Here is a 17,069-nt window from a genome sequence, read left to right as displayed (position 1 = left end):
AAGGAATATTCATTTAATATAATTATTTCGATACCAGTTATATCACATAGACCATGAGGAAACTCCATGAGTATTATGGAAAACTACATGAAAGAGGGAGCTGCCACTTGCCACCCACTTCACTTCCAGCTTTTAAAGCCAATACCCAGCTAGACTCAAATCTCATTGACTTCAGTGAAAACAAATCAACACTCCAAAATCAGGCCATTTCAGGCTGGAAACTGGATCTCAAAAACACTACTTCGTGTGTGTGTGTGTGTGTGTGTGTGTGTGTGTGTATATATATATACATGTATATATATATATAATTTTTTTTCTATCCTAAGCTTTCAGTTTGTCTATTCAAATAGTCTAATAAAACTCACAGTTACAAAGGATTTTATTGGCAAATAAAGGCCCATATTAAAAATTTTATCAAAACAAATTTTTGTTCTACATAGCTAACACTAAGAAATATTTTCTTGGACTTATAAAGAATATTTAATTGCATATAAGTTTTGCTTTGGGAGGGATATTGAAAACATAATTCTGTAAGAAATTAGAAAAGACTAGAAACAAAAGTGAAAGTGACTAGTCTTAATTTTCAAAAAATCAAGTGCAAAGATAAATAGTGCAAATAATGAAAACTAGAAATTTTATAGGCAACTTTACAGTCTTTCCTGCTTTTGCACTTTTACATATTGACAACTTTATAAACCCTAACAACTGTATGCAGCATGGAAATGGGCTATCGTTTATCTCCATTGACTAGACTCAAGGAAGCCTTTCAAAGACTTGTCTCACAGTCATTTAAATCACTGGTTCTTGACACAGGTTTGGGAATTCACTTCTTTTTAAACAATTCCTAAGGGAGGGGTTATTTAAGAAGGCTCTACACTAACTTAAGTTATAGTATGTAACTATAATAATTTAAAATCTGACACACAATACTATGTGAAAACCATACTAAGTGCCAACTCTACAAAATAAGTTAAAATAAAAATAATTCTTCTATTATTAATGTATTTGACATTTGTAAAAAAAACCCACTACATTCCAAATACAAAATCAGAACCTCTTTTTTTTAGTTATCTTTAAAGAGGTTTTATCACTAACGTATACAGATTTGGGTAAAATGAAACTTGAAAGTAATCTGTCAAAATCACTGAGAATAAGTCCATACTAAACTAGAAAACAGAGTTAATCCAAATATACTTGAATTATGTAACTTTAAAAACAAGTATGATAGCAACTCTTTATCTTAAATAATCTACAACGCTCCTGGGATACTGGGAACAGAAATCTAAACACAATCACTTCACCCTACAAAGGACGTAAGAACTTCCAAGATGTACTAAACTATATTATTAACATTTGCCACCAACGAACTCTTGAGAATTCTACAATTTTAAAGTAACACAGAAAGTGGGAGAACAAACAGAAACTTGAGTTGCAGGGGGAGGGGTGTGTGTTGTCTAATTTCAGAAATATAGTATTATTGAGGATCTCATAAGGTCTACAATGTTAAATGGTTGCTAGGATTGTAAATATAAAAGAAATAGAAAGGATGCCTAAAATTGCAATTCAGTGTTTTTACCCGGTTTATTGTCCTCTTCTAGAAATTCATGTGGAACAAAGGCTCAAGGTTCTATAAATGCAAGGCATAATATGGATCTTTGTGGACTATAAAATCAAATAATTTGATCTAAAGAACATTTTGAAAAGCAAAGGTAAACTACATTGTAACATGAACCCAGGAGAATGTAAGATACATATTTCTGATAGTTTAAAAATGGTAACGGTGAAAAAGTTTGAAACTTTCTTATTTCTTCCCCTCAAAATAAGTCTCCAGCAGCAACTTGCCTTAACCAGGAAAGTTGCCCTTCCACAATTGTGCTATTTAATTTGTCCAGAAAAGCAAACATCCTACACCTGAAAACAGATTTGTATATTGCATCATCACTATAACATCTAGTTACAGACCAATAGCTTTCCCATATCCAACAAGGGACCCATTTTCTGATTTTACTGAAACTTCCTTAGTGAACATCAACTTCATTGTCCTTAGCAAACAAACTCTCATTTAAGACTCCAGCTCAGTGTCTCTTCCTACCTCCAGTAAAAATTTCTTCCACTTTACCTTGAAACCATTCCCTTGTGTACCTCTCACTCTCCATTCATAAACACATTAAACAGCTCTCCTCTTTCTGCTCTCCAATTTCCAAACCAGTAAGTCTCAGCTTCCAGGAACTTACCCAAAATACACATACTTCTTACTTTCTTAAATTCACAAATTTCTTAACAATTTCGATGCTCTTCAAACTGCCAACTTAAGACTATGGGGAAAACAACAGTCAGAAAAAACTGCCCAATTACCTCATAATACAGAAATCTTTCTGGGATCAGTTAGCTATGTTCTTTTCTAAGGCAGGAGTCAGCAATTACTTCCTTCCTAAGGAGGTAAACTGGAGTGCCACTGGTAGGCCTATGGCAAGGAGAAGGATAAAGGAGACAAAAACAGGGGAAAAGAAGGATGGGAAAAAGAAAATTCCAGTGTTTATGGTAGGGAAGTAGCTCAAATGTCACCAACAACTACCTGCACTGGAAACTGCCCACCCACTCCATTTCAAAGGGAGCTTGACCCATTCCCCAACATATGTCTATTAATTCATCAGTGGATGGCCATCACTGAGCTGGTCAATGTGAATACATAAGTCACCTGTCCCATAAATTTGACTGCCACTTCATAATAAGAACATCTTAAGTCCTCCTAGGATCCTTCTGCATTAATCCAGTTTAGAGCAAAACACATGCTAACAAGAGTATTTCCACGTTTCTCAAAATTCTAGATTATAAAGGTTTGGTCCTTGAACTTGGAGGCTTCTAGACTTATTAAAGTGTACCCTAAATCAAGAAAATTAGACTCTTTAGCTTAAATTTTTTCCAGGAAATACTACAAAAATTTAATTAACAAGCAAATTACTAATAATCACCAAAACAAAGTATGTATTCATGAAAATGCAAAAATCTTATAATTCCAAAATGAGTAAAATATTTCTGGTCCATAAGAAGTAACCTTATTTTACACAGAGGCTCACCACCATGTTTCTACCTATCAAACAAGACAATTTTCCATAAAAGCAAAGCACATCAGGAAAAAAAAAAAAGAAAGGGAGGAAGGAAGGGAGGGAGGGAGGGAGGGAGGGAAGGAAGGAGGAAGGGAGGGAGGAAGGAAATGCCAAACACAATATGGGGACAAAATAAAAATAAATGAATAGCTATGAAATTCTTTTCAAGAAAAATGTTTCTAACAAGTGACGTTTGCCATACTCAACTTTCCTAAAGGCATATATTGCCTAGGACCATTCAACATCAAAATCTGGTAGTCAGTTTAGCAGCTGAAAGATGACAAGCTGTTGGCTTGAAACCAATCATGTATTTCACTTTTCACCTGGTTGTCTTGCATTATGAAATTCTACCTGACCCATGCTAATGTTAGTTTAGATGATCTTCATTTAGCCCATAATAATGAAATTTCTGCTCAAAAAGAGTCTATCAAATGGCCTAGGCCTTAAATTCAGGTTTTGTTTTAGGATCAAATAACTCTTCAAATATTAAAATCAGCTTTTCTTAAAAATTTATTGCAAATTCTTCATGGTAATTAATGTTGCTGAGTGAAAACAGTAATTTTAATAGAGGTGAATGCTTAAGCTTTACATTAATTTCACTATGAATGGCCTAAATTTGCTTAATTTTCAATGAAAATAAACAGAAATATTATATGACTTAAAAGTGGATAAACTTCAACAGACAACTTTGCACAAATAACTTTAGTGAATTTATTCACTTAAGGAATTCTAATAAATTCTCTTTCCTATTCATTCCACTCTCATGGGGAAGTGTGTATATATATATATATCATTAAGATATTCAGATTTAGGGATCATCAACTATAAATGTTATACTCAGAGTTATCACCAATTTTTCCAAACCTAAGTTGCTAAAGATTCTCTTGTTTTAGCATCCTTTTACATAGAAAGCCGGATCTCATTCTGATATTGAAAATGAAAAAAGTCATCAGATTTGGTATCTCATTTTTTATGGGGGAAAAAATCTTAAAAGTATGTTCACATGTGTAACAAAACAAGTCGTGGAGCTATGAAAGCCACCAGAACAATTTCAGAAATCTCCGTTCTGAAATCATATGGAAATGTGTGTATGTGTAACATGAAAAAAATGAATGGGAATATTGAAGAGAGGGTGAACCATGTGTGGGAGATAAAAATAATCATGCCCATGGTGGGGTCAACCATGGCTGGCAGATAATCCAAAATATCATAAAAGAAAAATGTGTTAGTTTAGAAAGTTTCAACATTGCCAAATGCAAAATGTTAAAGCACAGAAAAAATGAATGAGACAACCCCCACAAACATCATTTCATAAGAAGAAAAAGTAGAAAAAAGTGACCTATACATCTTTTTCAATATACCAAATCTTAACTGACTTAAATATTACATAAAGTATTTGGGCCATGGTACCCACCCAGATTCTCATTATCAACAGACTTATCTTTTCCCCTCCCTTCCACCCAAATTTAGTTGTTTTCCTGCAGAAAAAGCACAGCATTCCTATATTAATAAGTATAAGAAATGAAAACAGTGAGTACAACTGATATAGATCCATTGACTTTTATTACAAATGTACTTGATCACTTGGCTTCAAAAAGTTTAAAATCAATACCCTATTTTCTGTATGCCAGTACAAAGCAAACTGTTTTACAAATTAAATACCTAAAAATTTGACAAAAATATTAAAATTTGATGAAAAACAATTATAAAAATCCTTAATCTCTCTCTTCAAAAAAGGAGGCAGTCTTCCCAGTCCTATTGTACAATATTAATAATATTCACCATTTTTAGAATAGGTAGCTAAATTATATTTTTCTGTTAGCATACAAAACTCTTAGACTAATAGATTTTATTTGTATATGCTCCAGTTAAGTTTGTGAATGCCATCTGATTGCAATATAATCAACTATCTTTGAGTCCTAATTTACACTTATTTAATAATTTGCATAGTTTAAAAGGGATAAAGGTTATTCTATAACTAATTATCATAGGCTATTACAGTGCTATTTTTCAAGGCAACAAGTATTTGCTCCCAAATGAAATTATCTTCTTTAGGCAGGGGTTAAAATTACTAGCAGCTTTCTCCATTACCTGAAAAATCAAACTGGAATAGTTATCCATCTCTAGATGTGAAGACCTAAAAAACACATTGATACATTTTTCACTTTGAGTCAAATTTCAACCCCTGAATGGGACAACTAGAAAGTGAGACTTTCAAGGTTTTTTATTTCCCTGTTGGTTTTGGTTTCTACTCTCCATGGCTTTTGAGAAGCTGGAAAAGTTTGTCTTTCCTGACTCACATTGTCTTTTTTTCCATTTGGCAAATATTCATCTACCTCCAATCTGTATCTAGTGGAGGAAAAGCCAACATGGCTTTTCTTATGAACTTCCTTTGTTGTCAAAGGCATGTATAATGATTTCTACAGTTCTGGTTAGTTAACTTTAGCTCCCTCTGTGGCTGGATGACTGCTGTTTCCAACATCAGCATGATAAATAGGAGGCACAAATAAAAAGTAGCTTAAAAAAAGATTTGGTGACTTAAAAGAAAAAACAAAAAAACCCAAAAAAACGAACAACACTAAAGCACATACACTTACATGGGCATTTCAAATCTGGTGGCTGATCTCTGGATTAAATTACTTGACAATGTCTCTCATTTTAAAGAACGCAATGCATTTCAAGTGTTCTTTTATACTTAGGCAAATAATACAGTTTAACCAAGTTCTTGGACCTTAATTGTAAGACAAAGCAGATCATTAAAAATAAGGCATACTTGTCATGAATTAAGTTTTGTTTACTTGTTTTTGGCACATTTGATCATACTGTCTTCTATGAATAAAACATATGGTCAAATATACCATTTCCTTTTTTGTTTCAGCACAAACAGGGTTTACCAACTAGTAAAATAAAAACAAGGAAAAACTCCAACATAAAACACTGAGAAATAGAACCTTGGTAAAGTACCGAGCACCTGGGGGGAAGGGTGGGAAAAGGATGAAACAGGAGGGGGGAGAAGGAAAGTTTGGGAGGGGACTTGGGGAGGTAAAGTGAGATGCAAAAAAAGAGCATCTTTACAGTCATTTGTCTTTTCTATGATCACGTCTTAAGAAGTCTTAAAAGATCTGCATGTGGATTTCTTTTTAAACCCACTGACCATAATTCAGACACTGGTTTCAAAATCTGAGTAAGATTGTGTTTAACTGTTATAGTGTAAAGACAATTGCACAATTCATGTGCTTCTTGATCCGGTAGGATTCCAAGCAGAATCTGAAGTCTATAGCTAAGAAAGGCTTCACTTTAGGTAACTCGGACCCTAAAGAAAACCTCATGAAAGAACTCGCATCTCAAAGAAAGGACACTTTGCCTAAGTTTGCTGTGTTTTTTGTTGACTTGCACTACTTATTGCTGGCTACTATGAAACACTGATCTAGGAGTACTCCAACAACCTGTAGTACAAGGCTTAACTTTAAAAAGCTATAGTAAACAAGAGACAAAATCAAAGCAATTCTCTTTCCTAACTAGTAACAGCACAGAGAATGCAGTCTTTTCCATATCACAGTTAAAGTACAGTGAACAAAACAGCTCAACAAACCTTAAGACAAAAAAGTGCAGGTTATTAATGTTTACATGCAGTTGATAAGCATTCCAAATGTCACATTATGCACTGTAAAAGCTCAACTTTACTATATGGAAATAAGAAAAATGCACCTTGGGGGAAGGGGAAAAGCAATTTAATCATTTCCAGTGATTTTGTAAGTAAAGAAACTCCTAACTATTGTACGGTCACCTCATATTAAACATTGTATGAATATTAAAAGCAAACAATTTAATGGGAAAATGCACAGTACAATGGAAATAGCTTGTTATTCAACACATACAGTAGATCTCAAAGACAACACACTCAACCAGGGAGCTTAAAAATACCAAATCAAAACCCAAAGAACCAGCAGAAAAAAAAAAATCCTTCAAAGACAACTGTTTCACCTTCCTAGGCCAATGCTTTACAATGTGAGAAGCACTGATACCTTCCAGCTCCTACAGGTGGTGTCTTCTACATACAGCAGTTAGATCTATATGGCTGGATTTGCCAAGAAAACAATTCCATCCCCAGAACTCTTTATGTCAGACAAGATCCATTTTTTTTTAAACCAAAATACTTTCTACAGAATTCCAAACCAAAATGTACTGTTTAAGGCATCTTTTTTTATAACATTTTCTCTTCACTCAAAGATGATAGTCATGCAGCAGTTTAATGATAAAAATATATTAATATTTTACTATACAGCAGCAAGAAGTTAGTTGTCAATTAAAAGCACACGAACATCTTTAAATGAAAACCTGTAAAAGACTATCGTTACAAACAATTTCAGTTGGGAGGACACCAGCTTAGTAAAGTGCTCTCCTAAGCTTTGCATTTTCATACCCTACACCTTGAATATATGAGTTATAGAACATACTTTTGATAGAAGGCTTGTACACTTGGGGAACACAAATACACTTAGCATATAATGTAGCCAGTAATAACTAGCACCACAGCTACATGGAAATCCTTTACATACACCAACTTGGCTTTCACTTTTAAAATGAAGCTCAGAATCCATGGCTCAGTAGGATAACTATAATTGTGTTGCTCTGCTTTTTAACGGGTCTACATAAGTTAATAGCACTGGCAAAAATCAAAGGATAGCTTCAGACCTCTTATAAGTTTAGGAGACAGTGCTAGTGACCACAAATAGACTCACTACCTGATGTCCAAGTACAGGTTCACTGGAAATTGCTGCACGTTAGTTAAGTTTTTAAAATCTTTCTACACATAATAAAAAAAATATATTATGAACGATACAAGTACATCTCATATACACAATAATGACAAAACGCCTACTCAGTCAAAGCAAACAGATGCAGAAAAATATTATGGGAGATTTCCTTTTCTTTCTTTCTCTTTTTTCTTTTACTACTTGAATAACTTTGGTTCCAACCGTAAAAATCACAACTTAGCAAATTTCATTTAAATGCCTTTTTTAATAATTTCTTCATGTTCACAGAAGTTTCACTGACCATTTTTAAATGTTTAAGGTCCAGATGCAATGCATATTGTATAAAAGAGAGCACTTATTGTTTACCTTGCATGAATTAACCTACGTACCTTTAACTCTACAAACTTCTGCATAACATTTAGACAAAGCTCAGACACACAGCATGCCTAGCCCTCATATATATACACATCTCTAATCACAGGTATATAGGGTGTCAAATATACTATAATAACCTCCATGTAAGGTTTGAAATTTGGTAACAAAATGAGAAAAAACTAAAAATATTATTTTACGTGTTCTAAAATATCTCTTTTTTGTGCTAAAGTCAAATGTTAGCTCAACATGAAAAGGACTTTTATAGAATTCAGCAATATTATAATCTTGACCATTTTGCAAACACTTTTAATAATAATAGCTTAAACGTGTACAAAAGTTCTTGGTTAATTAGGGAAATAAACACTCAGTTCTTTATATTTTTTAATCAAGTAGGAAACACAGTTCATATAATGTTATTACTTTTTGTATTTTTTTTGTTTTTTGTTTTTAGCAGCTGCTTACTGTTTTATATGGTGGATAAAGTGGACAACATCCAGCGATGGGTGGCAAGTCAAGAAGAGAAACTGTCAGTTGGTGGAGGTTCTGTGGGTGGTGCTCCCTTGGAGTTAACAGTTCTTTTTTTTTTTTTTTAACTTTTTAACTTTTTATTTTCTCTCTTTCTTTACAGTATATTTTCTCTGTGTGTGGCGCTGTGTGTGTGTGTGTGTGTGTGTGTATGCATGTGGGGGGGGTTCCATTCAGTTTGATCAATCTTCTTCCCCTTCTTCCTCACCCTGCAGTAGCAGGGTGGCAGCGGCGGTCTCCTCCTGCTGCTGCTGCTGCTGCTGGTGGAGCTGCTCACAGGCAGCTCGCTTCTCCCTCTGCTTCTCTTGAATCTTCTTCATCTCCTCCGAGTACTTGCAGAAGGTGTGTCCGAACTTGGCCCACACCTTGTAGGGCACGGTAATGGAGTTGCGGTAGGTGGGCTTCACCTCGCTCACTCGCATAAACACGCCGTACTTGTTGGAGCCCACATCGAAGAAGAAGCGCTTGTTGTCCACAGTCAAGGAGGTGCCCTCGGGCAGCTCGGCCGGCTCCTCCTCCACTCCGTAGTCGTCGATGAGCTTGGCCAGAGCGTCGCGGAACTCGATGAGCCCCTGTGCGGGCAGTGCAATGGTCTGGCCCTGCGTGGAGCCCAGGCCGGGCCCCCGGTTGACCGTCTGGCGGATGCGCAGGAAGCGGCCGCGCTGGTTCTCCTTGAGATCCATGTAGTACTTGCGGTTCTCGCGCACCAGGAACTCGCTCTTGAGCGCCCGGCGCGGCTCGTCCTGCGCCTGGGCCAGGTCGGGCGGCTGGCTGGGGCCCAGCTGCGCGTAGTGCTCGATGAAGTCGCCCAGGTAGTCGCGGAACTCCACGGCCACTGACATGGAGAGAGTGAGGCGGCTCTTGTTGCCGCCCGCGCCCACCTCAGCAATCTTCAGGAAGCGGCCCTTGGCGTTCTGCTTCACGTCCAGGTAGAAGCGCTTGTTCTGGATGTCCACCCGCTTGGAGGCCAGCTCCTGCGTCTCGTGCTGCAGCCCCCCCGGGGCCCCGCCGCCGCCGCCGCCACTGCCGCCGCCGCCGCCCCCGCCGCCACCACCGCCCCCGCCGGAGCCCGAGCCCGAGCCCGGGTGCCCCAGGGAGCCGCCCGAGCCCAGCGCCGCACCACCCTGCTCGCTGCCGCTGTCTCGGTCCGCCATGATGCTGCGCTCCGCCGCCGCGCTGCCGCCGCCTGCCGCTCCGCCCGCCGCCGCCTCAGTCGCCTCAGCCGCCGCTGCTTTCCCTCCCCGGCTCCGCCTGCTGCCGCCGCAACCCCCACAGCCAGTCAGCCACTCTCGCGAGATCTGCGGGAGAGACGAGACAGACGAGACCCGGTAACAGGGCACTGACTCCCCAGTACAGTAGCCGGGCGCCCTACTGTACGCGCCCACCCGACCGCCAGCACGTGACCCGCACCCCCTCCCCGTTGCCAGTCCCCCATCCGCCCGCCCGCCAGGCGGCGCCCACCCACCGGCCCTCACCCCGCACCCCTGGTTGGGGTGGGGGGGGGACTAGAACGCGCCGCGTCGCAGCTGCTGCCGCCACTGCCGCCACCACTGTGGCTGTCGCTGTTGGCCAGACCCTGAGCGGCCTCGGCCCGGGGAGTTGGGGGACTGGCGTTAGAAGGGGACTGCCATACTAAGCACAGGGAGTGGGCCTGAGCTCTGCTTTCCAGTGACCCCAAAGAAGATGTGGGGGGAGGGGCCCGCGCAGCGCAGTTGAGCCCGCTGCAGAGAGGGGACACCGAGTCACGGCCACCCCCTCCCCAGCGGGCCCATCCAGACCCAGATCGGCCCACCCGTCACTTGACTGGACTGTCTCCTACCGCAGAGCCCTGGCCGCAGAGGCGGGCAAGGAAGAGGAGAGGTGGTGCAGCAGTAAACCTTAGCTGCAGAAGGGGCTGCCAGGGATGAGGACGGGGCGCCGGCAGCAGTGGCGCGGAGCACCAGACACCTAGCCCTATCCCTCCCCTCGCTCCCGCCGCTCCCCTCCCCGCGCACGGCAGCGGCTCTGGCCTCAGATGATCCCGCTCCCCCCTCCCCCCAACCGCAGCCCCGCACAGTCGGGCGGGCGGGCGGGCGCACTCACCGGCAGGGGGGAGCCGAGCAGAGGACGGCAGCCGCACCAGGGCCGGGGTGCCCGCAGTGCCTTTTCCCGTTGGCTCTGCCCTTCTCCCCAAGCAACAATCAAAAAGAAACCCCACACTCACCCCAAAACCTTCAACCAGCCCCCTTTGGGACAACGACTGCCCGCCTGCCTCCCCCTCCTCCTTCTGAGATTTGGGGAAGGGGGGCACCCTGTTCAGGGCTGAGCCCAGCCTGGGTTGCCGGCCAGCTCTGCGGATAAACCAGGCCCTGCCGAGCCTTCAGCCCCTAGCCCACTCTTCCTCTCTGGAAGGACCCAGATGGAAGAGAAAACCAAGCAGGCTTTAGGAAATTCACGAGCTAAAAATGTCAGGAATTTCCTGGGAAACGCAGTTCCTTACGGGATTCATTAACGCAGGTTCGCTCGCCCCTTTTACTCCTCCTCCCAGAAACTCCTAAGTGTCAAGGAGAGCCCCCATCTCTCAAAAAGTAAAACATTAAATGATCGCTGGTTTTTAGGCAGACAGCTAGGTTACCGACCATTACCAATGACAGCTAAGCCAGTGAAAGCTAAAGGGGGTCTTCTCTGGTCTCAGGAAGGGGCTCAGAAATAAAAGATTTCTCTCTTCCTAGATCTGAGGCATAAACTAGGGCCTATTTTCCTTCTTCCAGATAGATAGCAAATGCTCCTACTCCCTCACTGCAGTCTGCAGTCCTAGCAGCTGTGGGAAAGCTAAGGCCTGTCTCCAGGGCACCTCCTGCCTATGCCCCTACATGCTCCCCATCACCTTCTGCAAGGGGCTTAGGTGATACAGACCTCACAGCCCTATTCCTGGCTTTCTCAGGCATGGATTGTTGCCTCCATCCTGAGAAGCATATACCTATCTCATCTGTAGGCTCCATTCCCATTTAACATCCCCCAACCCCTGCCCCCAAAAGTAAGGAGACTTGCCTCCCTCACTCTTAGCTCCCAAGACATCTGAGTACCTGGCTGCCCAAGCTTCCTGGAAAAGAGAGGGGTAAAGAGAGGACTAATGATAAAGAAACCCAGACCAGCCCAGGGCATAAGCTTTGTCAATGCTTGAGACCTTAAAGCCCCCTGATATATCCCTTCATCTCCTGGGCAAACCTGCCTGCTAAGTATTCACAGCTACCTTTTTCTCTTAGCAAGGGCCCCATTCAACCCAGCAATAGCTACTTCAGCTCTGGGCTGACGTTCGCTACCTCCCGCTAAAGAGGAAGAAACAGGGCAGAGCACCCTGGCTCCCAAGAAGAAAACTGAGATAGTCCTGTGAACCAGCCTCAGAACCACCCCACCTGTCCAGCTGTTCCTGAAATGGCTCCCTGAAGAGGAGGCCCACTGTGAGAGATAGAAATCCAGATTTTGGGCCCCATAAAGAACTTCCCCTTAGTTTAGGGTCATCCTCTAGCACTGCGTAGTACCCTTTCAGTGCTGATTTTTCTGCACTCCCTCCCCTGTCCCCAAGTCTGTCGGGAAGGAGATATAGGAACTGTTGGTGCACTTCCCACCACACAGAAATACATGTGTAAGAAGCGGCGGCTCCTCTAGGTTTGCACGGTAGCGATCAGGACCCTGGATAGACCCCGGCCCCAAACAGGGTCTCAAAGGCTGAGTGGCAGGGTCTCCGCACAGAACTGGGCGGGGCATTACGCTTCCACCTGTAAGCTGAGACTACTACGACCTGGTTAAGACCGCTCTAGAAGAGCCGCTATTCTTCCTCAAGGGTTTACTTCGCGCTGAACCAAGCCCTTGACCCCTCAGGAGAACTCAAAGCAGCAAGGCCAGTGGGGCTGCGATAAGGGGGCACGCGCCTGCCGGTCCCTGTCACTCTTCCATGCTAATGATCGCTTCCCCCAGGACAAAAAAGTAGGGCTCGAAACTGCCCGCCTTCTTGAACCAACTTTGGAGTCTAAATTTCTTGCCCTCTGTCCCAAACGTTTATGTCCAGGGGCTCTGAATTGGTTTGAGTTTGGGAATGCCCTGATTTTCTGAAAAAGTGACTGTCACCAGGAACTGAGTTCTTAGTTCCCCAGCGCAGAGGCAATTGATGAAGTTTCTAGACAAAACACAAGTTAAATATCATTTGCACGCATAAACTGGGAATTTTAAGCTCAAATCAGTAAACAACTGAGACCTGGATCTCTCCACATAAATATGTTCTTACTTATTTCATGTTTTTTATTATATACGTATAAAATTTTGCCTTTATCTATTAGCTTCTTGCCTACTTTATAAATGTATCTAAAAGCAAACAAGGTTAATAATGCCTTTCCCAAAATAATACAATGATAAATAGGATATTTAACACATTTTCACTACTCAAACAAGACAGTTTATTTCAGGATAAGCCTGTAAGTGTGGGCTTTTGGTCAGAATGGAGGGGGTGGTGAAAGGCGGCTTTCCGTAGGCTACAGAATATAGTACCCTTAAAAGGCAGTCTGAGAGAAAAGTCTTAAAACAAAGAGTTTAACCTTAAACAGAACTTCAAAGTTAAATTTGCATCCTAACATTGAAAATCCATTAGCAAAGTTGTGGATTTAAAAACACACCTAGCTATTTGTTAATTACCAAAACAATATGCTAAGTTGGTAAATGAAAAGCCAGTTCTAGTGTCTAGATGTTTGCATTGTCATTTTAAACCAAATAGTTGTAAAATTAAAATTATAATTGCAATACAATGTAGGAAAAACAAAGGGAAAACGAAATATATTAATATGCACAAAATATCTGTGTTAATGAAAGAACTATCAAAAAATATTTCCTTCCTCCTCAAAGTTTGCTTATATTTTTAAAACCTAATAAACGTCTCTAGATTTAGTGTGCTCTCTTATTAACACTACACACACATTTCGAGAATAGAGATTGCTTTATTTTTAATCCCTCTATCTCTACATCTTTAACAAAATCTTACCAACAAAAAACTGTTCACAAAGAAACAGATACTAGGCTGAACAAGAAGGAAAAAACCTCATTTTCCTCAGCCTGAAATACGGTCTGAAATGATCTAAATCTAAAAGTAAAAATTAACATACACATTTACAAAATAAACTTGGAGAGAGGGGATCTACCTCTGGGTAATAAACCCTTTTGATTACGGAGTTCCCAACAGAAACAATACGCTCATTAATATTTCACAGAATCACAGATTTCCCAAATAAAAGAGAAGCAAAAACATTAGAACTTGTGTTTTCAAGTGCTACTTAGGTTAAATGCCTGTCTTAAACCAGACAATTATCTTCAATACCCAAATCATTAAAACTAACTGGAATGTTGTACTGTAACTGTTCAAAGTGGAGGAATTACCCATTTCTTCTCATGGCTAGCTACCAGGAAAATTAAGGGAAACTCTCAAGTAAATCTTAACATTTAACAACAACGACTAATAGTATTTCACCGACCATTTTTTAAAAGTCTATTCCCTTTCTATAGCTCATCTAATCTTGAAAATTATGCCTCTCCAATGCTATTTCAATGTTTAGGGTTAAAGATATGAATTAAACATTTAAAATCTGAAGAGAACAATCCATGTGATAGAATCCTCACATTTCCCCAAATGTTATTTTAAGCATTTGCAGAAGAATTAAATAAATGTAGCACACATTCTAAATTCGATAAAAGATTCAGAGAACCCGACATTTTATGTACCCAAAAGGTCCAAACAGAACCGATGCAAATGTCAACAGCTCCCTCTCTTTCGGCTGATTCTTAAATGGTTTTACTAGTACCCAAAGGAATGAAATCAGCAACTCTCTCCACACTCTAGTCAACACTCCAATTTTCAAAGCCGCAATTCGAAAACGTCAGTTTGGGCGGGGAACAGTGAGGGTCTTGAAGTAATCAAAAAATTCCTTTTCTCCTCTGACAATCTACCAAAAGATGTCAAACCAAATTCAGCCTATTATAAAGCACTGGGGCTTCCTTCCAAGGACACGGGACACCAGCAGAGACACCGCTGCAAAAAGCTGTCCAAAAGCGCCTGGCCCGACAGAAACGTAAAGGGGCCCATATAAGAACGAATTAGAAGCCTCAAGAGGGTCCCGCAGAGACAACGGAAATTAAAGTAGCATTTATTCAGGGGTAGACAGCAACGAACCAAAGAAAGTTTTCCCAGCCGGACTCTTGGGCCTTTCTCTACCCAAGATCAGGCTCAAGACAAATATATTTGTTGGGGTCCCTTCCCCTATAGACATAGCCGCTGCCGGGGCCTACCGTCGCTCAAAGGGGAGACCCTCTAACTTCACATCCGTCCGTTTTGCCCTCGGACAAAGGCAGAGGAGACTGTGGAGCTGACCTAGCTCTGTGGGGCAGCAAAAATGCCTTGTTCGGGCCACCCATCTTTGGGCCTGGCTTCGTCTGCGCTGTCAGCACCAGTGTATTCTTTTTTATTTTTACAACGCACACTGGGAGGGTGTATGCATTGCGGGGGTGGGGCGGGGGTTGAACAGAGGAAAGGAGGGGTTGGTAGTGGAGCCTAGAAGCCTCCTTCCTCTCCTCTCCTGCCAGGGTTGCTGTGCAGGGAGTGTCGGCCAGGTTTGGCGAACTGTCCCAGGCCCCAGGCAAAGGTGGTCAGGGGGAATGGGGCTCAGGCATTGCTAAGCAAACGGCACCACTGGTGGTCTCCAGCGCCAGAGGAGGTAGGATTGCTTTTTTTTTTTAAAGGGGCGTGTGATTTTCTTCTTTTTTGGAGGTGGGAAGGAGTTCGTTCGTTCGTGCGCTCCGGAGGGAGGGGGGCGCGTTGCTGCACTACCAGGGTCCCCGGAGGAAGGGTGCGGGGATGTCTACAATGCTACAGTAATTATTCCTGGGGCATAAGAGAGCAATTAGAGGGGACAAGGTGGGCGGCACCTCAAGCTGTGGCAGTGGCAGCAGAGAAGGTCGCGAGGGGCTTACCCGGGCGGGCGGGCGGGCGCTGTCCTGCCGCAGGTGAGGGAGGGCGCGGGCTGGAGGGAGGGAGGGCGCGCGCGAGGCAGGCGCTAGGCGGGCGCGAGGAAAGGGGGAGGGGAGGAGGGCGCGCGCGCGCACACCTGTCCTGGACAGCGGCGCGAGCCGAGCTGCGCCTCACTCGGGCTCTGCCGGCTGAGGAGGGAGAAGGGCGGGCTGGCAGGCGGGGGCGGGACGCCGAGGGGAGGAGGAGGAGGCGGCTCGGATGGCTGGCTCGGCTCTCACTCGTTCTCCCTCCCGCTGGCAAGTCCGGCTCACACCCTGCTTCTCCCGCTCACTCACAGCCCCCTCGGCTCTCCCTCCTCCTCCTTCCCCTGCGGGATCCGCTCGCTGCCGCCGCCGCCGCAGACGGCAAGTCGTGGCAGCCAGACGTCGGCGCGTAACCCGGCGCTCCGTGCGTGACTCCGGGCGACGTCAGCGCGCGCTCCCCGCTACCCACCATCTCCCCCCCACACTCCTCCCGTGGCTCGCGCCCTCCGCCCTCGCGTTCCTCCGTTTCAGTTGCAGCGGCGGCGGCAGCCGAGCGCGCTCCCTCCGCCCCCCATTTCGCGCGTGCGCGCGCCCTCCCCGCCGTTGGCGCGTCAACAGCCCACGGCCCAGGCCTTGAGGCGCGTCTGAGGAGGGGGCTGCCTGCGGCCTCTTTGCCCACCCTTCCTCCACTCACCGCCGGTAGCGCCCCCGGGAGGACTTCTCCCTTGTTGGGCTCTGAGGGCGGAAGCCAGGCTCAGGCGGGGAGGGAACCCTGTAGGGCCTGCGTCAGCTCCAACTTAGGGCCCTCAGCGTCGTTGTCAGTGTCGCTACCACCCTGTCACCCTGTCCCGCGCCCCCGTTCCGCCCGCATCTCTTAGGAGGCGATAGGCCTTTCATCTCCCGGGAGGGTCTCACCTTTGCCTTCAGACGCCCGCCGAGAGGGGCTAGGAGGGCAGAATTAGCATAAAGAAGAAACGGGCTAGACCACGTTCAGGCTGTAGCCCCAGGAATCCTTGACAGGAAGCGTGGGGTTGCTGCCCAGCCTCCCACGCAGTGTAGGTGAAACTGGGCCCCTTTGAGGGACTGTGACTAAGGACAAAACCCTGATAAATATTATTTATGCGTCCTTGGGCCGAGAGGGAGAGAGTAAAAGGGACGAGTTAATTTTCATAAATTACTATGCTAGGGCGAAATGCAGAACTATAAAATGTCCTTTAAGAGTTTTCTTGAAATCTTTGACCAGGTTTGACAAGATTTTTGGTACACGTTAACTTTTTCCCTCATTTTGTATGCT

General features: G+C 43.6%; 1 protein-coding gene across 2 annotated transcripts; it reads right to left on the bottom strand.

The window, feature by feature from the left end:
* Positions 1–4,651: 4,651 nt before the first annotated feature.
* PURA (purine rich element binding protein A) lies at positions 4,652–16,785 on the bottom strand. 2 transcript variants are annotated; one of them, XM_030762756.2, is made up of 2 exons: positions 16,691–16,785; positions 4,652–10,062 (listed from the first exon to the last, which is right to left on the bottom strand). In XM_030762756.2, exon 2 carries the CDS (start codon positions 9,916–9,918, stop codon positions 8,947–8,949), a length of 972 nt encoding a protein of 323 aa, XP_030618616.1. In that variant the 5' UTR covers positions 9,919–10,062; positions 16,691–16,785; the 3' UTR covers positions 4,652–8,946. The 2 variants fall into 2 exon arrangements, with proteins under 2 accessions (XP_030618616.1, XP_030618614.1); XM_030762754.2 differs by lacking the exon at positions 16,691–16,785 and adding an exon at positions 15,755–16,159.
* Positions 16,786–17,069: the final 284 nt, after the last annotated feature.

Source organism: Delphinapterus leucas, chromosome 3 (assembly GCF_059928025.1).
Source record: "Delphinapterus leucas isolate spDelLeu-1000000601 "Yukka" chromosome 3, BTC_Dleu_Yukka2, whole genome shotgun sequence".
In the NCBI taxonomy this organism is placed as follows: Eukaryota; Metazoa; Chordata; class Mammalia; order Artiodactyla; family Monodontidae; genus Delphinapterus; species Delphinapterus leucas.
This window is presented reverse-complemented; position numbering and strand designations above follow the sequence as displayed.

Bases quoted from the DNA above. Each gene is read 5' to 3' on its own strand.
- PURA (XM_030762756.2), bottom strand. From the start codon at position 9,918: ATGGCGGACCGAGACAGCGGCAGCGAGCAGGGTGGTGCGGCGCTGGGC.